The sequence below is a fragment of the Labeo rohita genome, chromosome 3, assembly GCF_022985175.1.
Source record: "Labeo rohita strain BAU-BD-2019 chromosome 3, IGBB_LRoh.1.0, whole genome shotgun sequence".
NCBI classification, from domain to species: domain Eukaryota; kingdom Metazoa; phylum Chordata; class Actinopteri; order Cypriniformes; family Cyprinidae; genus Labeo; species Labeo rohita.
This window is the reverse complement of record NC_066871.1, coordinates 7,302,907-7,312,657: the sequence shown is the minus strand read 5'-3', so window position 1 is coordinate 7,312,657 and position 9,751 is coordinate 7,302,907. Positions and strand designations below refer to the sequence as shown.

Here is a 9,751-nt window from a genome sequence, read left to right as displayed (position 1 = left end):
TTCATGTCACGGAGCTCCGCCTGACTGACGTCTCACCTCAGGATGGCTGACACCAAACAGGAGCTGGATTCACTTTCTGAGGCAGTCAAGAGGAGCCTGGCTCATCCTGCTGCGGCACATCTCTTGTTGTTTTACAGCTGGAGTTTAGATAAAGGCTTTGTGAAAGGTTTCACAAAGAATACTCAGCGAACAAGCGTTTATAATCTATAGTTCGTACTATAACTTTTCAGAACGCGGCCATTATTAACCACCGTTATCTGGGTAGAGAAAGAAAAAGGTGAAACTTGAAAATGGTAAAGTTTGATGTTTATTTATTCTTTTTCCACAAATAAAAAGAAAGTACTCATGCTGAATCATCACAGGAAAGAAAATAAAGGCTCAGTCCATATACCAGTACCAATCTTGCTCTCCTCAGAACATTAGATGAATAATAGCACTCTATGAAGTTTGGAATGCAGTAAAAAAGTCTAAGCTTTAGTCATGTCCTCCTCCACATAAATGTGTGTGTGTGTATATGTGTGTGGGCATATCAGTGTGTGTACATTTGTGTATAAGCAAATATGTTTTTAAGGTCTGCATGACCTAGTCCTCGGCTGTTTTGATGACCTGGAACAATGTGACATTGTAGAGGACTTGATGTCCGTTGTTCCAAGTGTAGAGCACTCTTTCTCGAGGGTTGTAGTCCATCATGGAAATGTGGGAGTATTGGTTATGGAATGGGATGTCTGTGTACTCGTAGGTTGAGGTGTTGGTGTAATATGCGAAGTAGATCTTAGCACCGGCCAGATGGGAGTTGGTGACGTAGAGTGTGCCACAGATCATGAACGACTCGCCGGCGCTCCGTTTCGGAAAGCCCGTGTCCCACGTCTGAAGCACTTCCAGGCTTTGTGGCTCCAGACGGCTAATGACGATGTTTCCAGCATTGGGAATGGTGGTGTAGACGGCCCACAGCCCATTCTCGTCAGCCATGAGGTCGATGTCAGACGATCCACCCCAGGAGTAGGGAAAGGTGTTGTTGTAGCCAGCGCCGCTAAGGCTGCGCTGCACTAGGATGCTTCGTGAACGGAAGTGGTACTTGATGAGGATGTTACTCTGGTATTTGTTGTAGTAGAGGGAGCCGTTGTAGACCACGTGACCCGTACCAGCCCATGGGTGGGGTAGGAGATGCTGCACGAAGTTCTGGCCCTTCATGAAGTCATTCATCGTGCGGTACTCCAGCACACGACGTCCCTTAAAGTAACCATCCATTGACCATACCTGAGATAGAATAAGATGTGCAAATGTTATTACCATGTGAACTCCTTTGCACAAGATGTTTTTTGGGATTATTTGCAAATCATGCTGGAGGATCATCAAGTTTTACACAAACTTGTGGCATTCATGCAGCTTTAGTGCTGGTGACATTAAATGATTAGTTTACTCCAGAGTTAAAATTTCCTGATAATTTACCCCTGTGTTATCCAAGATGTTCATGTCATTCTTTCTTCACTTGAATAGAAATGAAGGTTTCTGAGGAAAACACTCCAGGATTTTTCTTCATATAGTGGACTTCAATGGGAATCAACCAGTTAAAAGTCCAAAATGCGGTTTCAATGCAGCTTCAGAGAAATAAAGGTCTTACCTAGCGAAATGATCTGTCATTTTCAGTGTTGGGCATGTTACTGTAAAAAAGTAATTAGTTATAGTTACTAGTTACTGCTCACAAATAGTAACTAAGTTAGTAACTGAGTTACATCATTATAAAAGTAACTAATTACCAGGGAAAGTAACTATTGTGTTACTTGTGTAAATGTTAAAATATGTCAAATAACTTGGATACCCCCAATATTAAATATGTTAAATGAATCAAATTTAAATGAAATGAATGAAATTATTAGTTTACTCACCAGATATATAAAGTTTAATAGCACAGTTTTTTAAATATTTGAATGTACACTTAGCATCAGTCAGTCAAGCATTATAATATGACATTATGATAATTTAGCATTAAACTTTAGCAAGTAGAACTTTAGAATAACGATGTATGAATGCATATGTGTCATACTGACTGAACCTAGGACTGGTGGTGGTTCTTAAGATATTGTTTGTAATTTAGTGTTTCTATAAAAAAGGGGGGAAAAATAAAAATAATACTGAAAAGATAACATAACTACTATGAATTCTATTACTAATAACAATATAAAATGCACTAAGGATTAATGAGCTGCTGGGTCCATGAATATTAATCACATTGTCTGTATGCGCTCAAACTGATTTTCTGAAATCAAAACAGCCGTTTGCGCATTAGTTCCGCCTACTACAGAAGAAACCGCCAGTTCTTAAAAGCTGAAGAATTCCACAGGAACTCTGCTGTTTTGAAAGGAAAATACAGCAAATTCTGCATGTTATGTAAGACTCTCTTGCTCTGTATATTTCTTTGTGTGTGTGTGAGACAAAGCAACGGTTAGTCGTGTGCCGTCACACTAGAGTTTAGGGTTCGTCAAATAGGTACGCTACGCATCTGTTCAGATGAACTGAAAAATAAAATGATAATAATATTATAATAAATTATAGCGTATAATTGTAACAGCATTGTAACGGGGGAAACAGTAATTCGTTTGATTACTCGTAAATAAAAATGTATATACTTTTTAACCACAAATGCTCATCTTGCACTAGCTTGGCTTACGCATTATGTAGTCACGTTGGAAAGGTCACATGTGACGTACTAATCCAGTGTTTGATCCAGTCTGACAATGTCAGACAATTTTGAAGTTGGAGGAGAAAATGAGATGGAGATGAAGTACACAGACGATGAACTAACCACGTGTGACCTTTTCGAAGTGATTACGTAATGTGTGAAATCATAGACGCCCATCACAAAGCTAGTTCAAGACAAGCATTTGTGGTTACAATGTATGTAAGTATTAATTTTTTTTTTTTTTTAGAAAATGACCAATCGGTTGCTAGATAAGACTTTTATTGCTCAGCTGGGATCATGTAGAGCCCTTTGAAGCTGCACTGAAACTGCACTTCGGATCTTCATCCTGCTGATCTCCATTGAAGTCCACTATATGGTGAAAAATCCTTGAGTGTTTTCCTCAAAAGTCTTAATTTTTCGACTGAAGAAAGAAAGACTTGAACATTTTGGATGACATGGGGGTGAGTAAATCATCCGGAGATTTTTATTCTGGAAGTGAACTAATTTGAATTACAAACAAACAATCAAATTGGACAAAATGCAAAATAGAACCATTTCCACCAGTGGACTTTTTGACCCCTCTGTATGTGTAAGAAAGAATCAGGTTAGAAATGAAAGCTGAGATTTCTACGCCAAGAATGGAGTAGAAAGTGCATATACCTGGATGAAAGTACAGTACATCAAAAGAGGCACCATCTTCTGACTTACTTTTGAGAGAGTGACAGCAGAGCCTTTCTTCCTGTGTAACCATCGGTGACTCTCACTGTGCACAGTCTGTGTGTGTGTGTGTGTGTGTTGTCAAATCTATTGATCTGCTCCCTGTGTGGGAGAGGAGATGCTGTATGTGCTCTGCACTCAGCTGCAGCAGTTGTTCCCTGCCCTTTTCCACTCCACATTCACAGGAAATCAATCCTGTTAGCAGTTCTCCATCTCTCTCTGCCTCTATTCTCCTTACTCACCGTCACTGTATGAGGCTGAAGTATCTATCAGGCACACAACAGCCATGCTGTGCCCCCATCTTTACCAAGCCATGCGCTGTGCACTCTTTATTAACACATCGTAATGAAACTTCAGACAGTCAGCTTATTTAGGATGGTTATTATGTTCTTTCTCCTGCATAATGAAGCCCCTCTGAGGATTTAACGCTCCCCTGCTATCTTTTGCCTCCTCTCCTCCTTCCTCCCTCCCTCCTGCAGTCTCCCTCCCTGCCTCTTCCCCCATTTTTCATTCCACAGAGAGATGCGGTGCGTTTTTATTTTTAGGCTACTGTGGGGCTGCGTGGTGACTGGAGAGGAGGAGAGCAGGTGACTTATGGACAGGCAGGATAATTGGAACATTAAGTATAGCATTTCCTTTGTGGGCTAAACGAGTCCCTGTAGATTGCCGAGTGAAGCTGTGGTCACACTGCGGTCTGCTCATCTCCGCCTCTCTGTTCCCTTCTGAGAAGAATGGCATATGTTGTGCGTGGTACTGGTGTTTGGACCTTTACTAGCATAACTAGCCACACACACGTTGTAAATCTAGGGACAGTGAATGCTCAGATGCCAGATTGATATGACCATTATCTTGATTGCGGAGATTTATTTGTCACTTGATATTGGCAAGTGATGTGATCATTAAAGCCAAAGATAAAGGACTGTATCACTGGAGATGAACTTTCGTCTTGCCCTCATGAAACAGAATAAATGATGATCATTGCCTGTTGTCCTCTCTGTGTCAGTTCTTTTATAGTGGAAATTTTAAAAGACTGCTCTGAGAATACAACTCAGATTACCTGTGTTGAATGTCTTTGAATTAAATTCCTCTACATAGTCACTGCAATTCCATTTCAGCTTCACAATTGTGCATTTAAAGAGAGCCAATTTATTCAATTCAATTCCAAGATTGACAAGGTTGTTGCTAAAACCAATGTAGTTCATGGACAATATAGGTTTAAATGGGTTGGCCCTCTTGCCACTGAACCCAGTTAGATTACAACTTGTGCTTTTCCACTGCGTAGTACGACTCGCCTCGCCTTGGGTCGCTTTGCTTTTCCACTGCAGTTTAGTACTGCTTCAAAATGGGTGACTGATCGATATACTGTAGTTGCGCCACTACATCATCTACTGACAATAATACAGCCATTCCTTTTTAAGTTGCGTGCAATGGTCAATTAAAGGAAGTTGTTTAAAGTTTAGGCCAATCTCATGTTAATCTTGAGTACCTATAGAGTAGTATTGCATCCTTCATATCTCCAAAAAGTCTTTAGTTTTATCAGATTTATAAAAGATAGATAAAAGTTCACGATTCTCTCCAAAAACAGCCAAGCTCCTGAAAGCATGTCATGAGCGGAGCTAAAGAGTCACAAGCACTTGCGCGCCAATTGCTAATTCACGAGTTCACACTTGCATATAATAAACTGAGTAAAGTTTATGCGTATTTGGCGTGCTGTCCGGGAGAGGATTTCTCCTGACTGTGGAGAGGGGTCCGAGCTCGGCATTTTCGCCCGGACCCAGAGCACTTCCCCCCGTGCTGCTCCCCCATGCTGGGGTAGGAACAGGCTGAAGGTGAGAAATCGGGGTGGTGGAGGGATGCTGAAAGACTAGAGATAGTGAAGGTAAGACTGCTTGATTGACTGCTGATTATTTATTGGGGTTCTCTCTAGTGCTGGGGATAGATGGTGTAATTGCTGCTGATGAACTGGCGAATTGGTGAAAATCCAGCGTCAAACTGGGCCTTGTTTATAAAACATTTGTCACCGAAATGACGCGAACTCTCAAACACATTTGTCATATATCAAACTGTCATATGTCCAAATCAGCTGTGTTTAGCATGAGAATCCAACTCTTTAACCTGTTGAGTGGTACGGTCCCACAAATGGGATTCTTATTCCTGTGCCCCTGGGAGTACGGTTACACATATGACGTCACGCAACTGCCAAATTCAAACTGCGCTTTCGCACATTTACTGGTGCTGAGCCAGAGAGAGACGAGCTCTGCACTTGTGATATAATCACAACTATGCAGTGTTTTTAACTACATAATGCTTTTTTAGGTTTCCGACATATACATATACATATACAAATACACATAAACACTAGTAAAACAATACATTTAGAGTTTGTAAAATACAACCAGATGGAAGCAGCAAATAACAATCTATTCAAATATAATTTGCACTTGTGTTTTATTCATATCACATAGTGTAAGTAACAAAAAGTTCACTCAATTCCTCTCCCAGTTCACCAGCCACTTACTTGCATGTATTTCGGGAGAATCTGATGAATTTATGTGCTGTAAATCCGGCTGACAGGACTCAAACATGGCGGCGCCCATCTCATCTCTTTAGGGGCAGTCATGGCCTAATGGTTAGAGAGTCGGGCTCGTAACCCAAAGGTCGCTGGCAGGAATTGAAGGTGGGGATTGTGAATAAACAGCGCTCTTTCCACCTTCAATACCATGACTAAAGTGCCCTTGAGCAAGGCACTGAACCCCCAATTGCTCCCCAGGCGCTGGAGCAATGGCTGCCCATTGCTCCGGGTGTGTGTTCACAGTGTGTGTGTGCGTGTGTGTGTTCACTTCTCACTGCTGTGTGTGTGCACTCGTGATGGGTTAAATGCAGAGGAAAATTTTCGACTATGGGTCACCATAGTTGACAATACATCGCCACTTTCACTTTTCACTTTTCACTCAAGATAATTTATGTAGGGTTTTAAACAACAAAACACACTAATTTACATGTTTGTGAATCGGAATATCAGATAGTTCATGCTATGGTAAGCAAGTGCGTGAATATTTTGAATAAAAAAAGGAAAAATGAAATAAAAGTGATCCATCTGTCATACAGTGTTATTGTGGCTGCGGTGTGTCACGTGACAAGCATGACACGTCATCATGGAAACAATAAGGGCAAACGTTTTATAATAACGGTCGCCTAAAATAAACTCACTCTGGGGGTCAGCTAGAATATTTTAAACTCACCGGTAAAAGAGTTAACAGTGTAAATAACTCAGCATGCATGAATAAAGCAATAAGCCCTGTGAAGCCATGGTTTACAGTGAATTTATAACAGCTAAGGGTGTTGTTAGGCACGAAGCAAAGCGGAACCCCCTTAGCTGTTATAAATTCACTGTAAACCACGGCTTCACAGGGCTTATTGCTTTTATAAAATTGTTATTCCATATACGTAACAAGGTTTCACAAAATAAAACGGAGCAAAAAAGTGTTATGATATTAATATAAACATCATTCTTCTGCCAAACAATGTGGTTCCTCAGAAATAGTTGTGGTTGCAACAAAGTGGTTGCCGAGCAACACACAGATGTAAACAAAGGTGTATGTTTGTAGAGTAATTTACAACAGCTTCGAACACAGCTCAACCAATCAGAATGAAGGACAGAAACTATCCTTTTTATAAATAGCATTAGACCCCTCTTTAAAAAAGTTGTGCGAACGAATGATACTGCGGTGGCTGTTGCTGACTATTTAAGTCTAGCGGTCGTTGGATTGTTGATTGGATTTTCGTGTCGTAAATCCAATGACGGTGGTAGTGACGATTCTCTGTGACCTGTGATCTGCAGCATTTACACGTCATATTTTAGTATCGGTACGGCTCGCTTGGAACCTCAGCCGAGGTGTTACTAAAAAAAGTACCAAGTACTAGGTACTGTACACAGTGGAAACCTCCCAAAAGTGGGCTGTTACAGGAGTGTTTCCCAATTCTGTTCCTGGAGGCACGCTGACAGCACATTTTGGATATCTCCCTTATCTAACCCATCCATTTCTGGACCAGCAGTCTCTACGAGCTGATTAATTGAATTAGGTGTGCTTGATTAGGATAAGTTTGAAAACGTCTAGTTTTGGTTTGCCTCCAGGAACAGGGTTGGGAAACACTGCCTTTCATCACCGGTCCCAGGATGATTCCCAGTTGACTCCCCCTGACGATAGCTCTGGCTGCTAGTAATTCCTGGCAGTGACTGGTAAAGCTTTTGCCTAAACAAGTTGCTAATACCCAGCCCCCTGATAGAGTAATTAATATTGGGACTTTGGCTTTGACAGAAGACGTAAGGACTGAGAGAAGAATGGAGTGAGGGAGAGAGAGAGTATGAGCATGATAGAGAAGGAAAGAGGAGAGAGGGAGAAAAATGATGGAAGAACCATCCATCAGTGACTCAGCTCTCACTGCTGAGGAGCAGCTTCACTGTACCAAAACACTGACTCAGTCACAGTGTGTGTGTGTGTGTGTGTGTCTCCAGGGAGAGGCGGCTCATCATAGCAGTGGCAGTGATGGAGTGATAGAGTATTGCGGCGCGGTCGTTCTTACCCTATTATCGGAGCTGGGGATCATTGTGTCAGTCATCCAGGAGCCGAACCTTGACCCTGAGGCGCGGACGGTGATGGGGTTACTGACGCCAGTTAGCTTCCCGCAACCTGGTGAGAGAACACAGGGGGCACTATAAACAACGCTTCAGTGCAACTCCGATGAACCAGTCAGCATTAAATTGCCAAAAGCGACATTTATGGAGCAGAACGAATATCCGTTAGATCATCATTTTGGATTTTCTTGTGAAGTCATCAGTTTCATCTGGAATAGAACATGAGCTTGTCTCATCATGCATCTAAAAGCCAAATTACTCTTTCAGCCAAATGAACTTTGGACATTTCGGTTTGAGGCCTGCTAGCTGGCTGTTTTTAATGTTCTAGCGTTAAATTGCTTATCTAATTGGACAGCAAGCACGTTTCGACTTAATTTGGGTCTAATGTGGTTTCCCCAACCATCAGACATGTCTACTTTACTTTTGCTTTTCCATTTAAAAGTAAATTACTGCAAGTGCTCTAAAATAGCTTAATACGTTATCATGCCAAACAAGTCCCATCACTTCCTATTTTCTCATTGTAGTAGGTCACATACTGTGTGTCCACTGTCAATAGACTAGTTGCTGCCTCTTTCTGATTATTGAAATCAACTCAAAGCCACTTCTGATAGAAGTCTTACCAAGTTTCTGCATGCAGGAGTGCAGGCGAGTCTCCAGCAGTAGGACTCGCTGCCTGAGCTCCTCGTAGTCATAGGCTCCCATCTCCTCTTGAATTGCCATTAGTACCAGGGACAGATTCCTCACCTCCTCCCTCAGCCGAAGGATCATCCTTGCATCAGCCTTGTACTGCTCCAGCACTGGCAGCAGGGGAAGCAGCTGAGTAACCTTGTCCTTTAATTCCTGAGGTAAACGGAAGAAGAAAGGTGTGAAACGGTGGCTAGAAAAGATAAGAAATGGTTACTCTCCCTCTTACAGAGTTTTGGGAATTTGCATTGGCTCTCATTAACTATTCACCACGTTTATCTCCAATATTTCATCTCGCATGACCGGTCTCCTGGCCCGGATCCGAATGCATCCTCACATGAGAACCAAATATTGATTTTATGCATTTGCAATCTCTCACAATCTACTGCTCGTCCGACCTAGTGACACAGGCCCACTCATCAGAGCGCTGTCAGCTCTCCACCTCGGCGTGACCGAGCGTATCCGAAAGAGCTAAAACTTGTGGGCTGATCTCAGCTCAGTGTGGGCAATCAGTTACCGTAGCCATGCGGACTGGCGGGTCTGGCCTAGGTTGAGGTATATCAATAAAGGGGGTCTGAACAGCAGGTGTATCAATAAAGCATGCTCACCACAGGAGGGGCTGTTTCCTCCTTGTTAAAGTTTATCGTAAATCTGGTGATGGAGCTGCTCTCAGCCCTGCGGCGCCACATCATAAATCTCATTTTCCTGTTCCGAGACACAAAAATTTAGTCTCGTTAATCTCCCGCCCTGCCATAGGCGACTTTGAGCTCTCCACATTCATCAGCAGCCGCGGCGAAATAAAGCCGGGCTTTGAGACTCCCACTCTTTGAAATAGTGCTTTTAACACTGGCACATCTCGCAAATTTTTCACAGCTCCAGCAGAGAAAAAGAGGGGAAAAAAGGATTATGGTGCTTTGAACATGTATCGATAGATGAGGAATGATTTCTGGAACATTTTGGAATAATTTTCTATACAGCGTTTGGTGAGATGACTCACGCCGCAGTAGAGTGGGGTGGATGGGTAAGTGGTGGCG

General features: G+C 42.3%; 1 protein-coding gene across 2 annotated transcripts in view; it reads right to left on the bottom strand.

Moving 5' to 3' along the window:
• Positions 1-289: 289 nt before the first annotated feature.
• olfm2a (olfactomedin 2a) overlaps positions 290-9,751 on the bottom strand; it is an 87,943-nt gene continuing 78,481 nt past the window's right edge. For both annotated transcript variants that reach the window (XM_051106447.1, XM_051106446.1), the window contains exons 4-6: positions 8,654-8,873; positions 7,982-8,088; positions 290-1,257 (exon numbers count right to left, since the gene is read on the bottom strand). In XM_051106447.1, the coding sequence (XP_050962404.1) occupies positions 583-1,257; positions 7,982-8,088; positions 8,654-8,873 (1,002 nt within the window). In that variant the 3' untranslated portion in view covers positions 290-582. The remainder of the gene's footprint in view (positions 1,258-7,981; positions 8,089-8,653; positions 8,874-9,751) is intronic.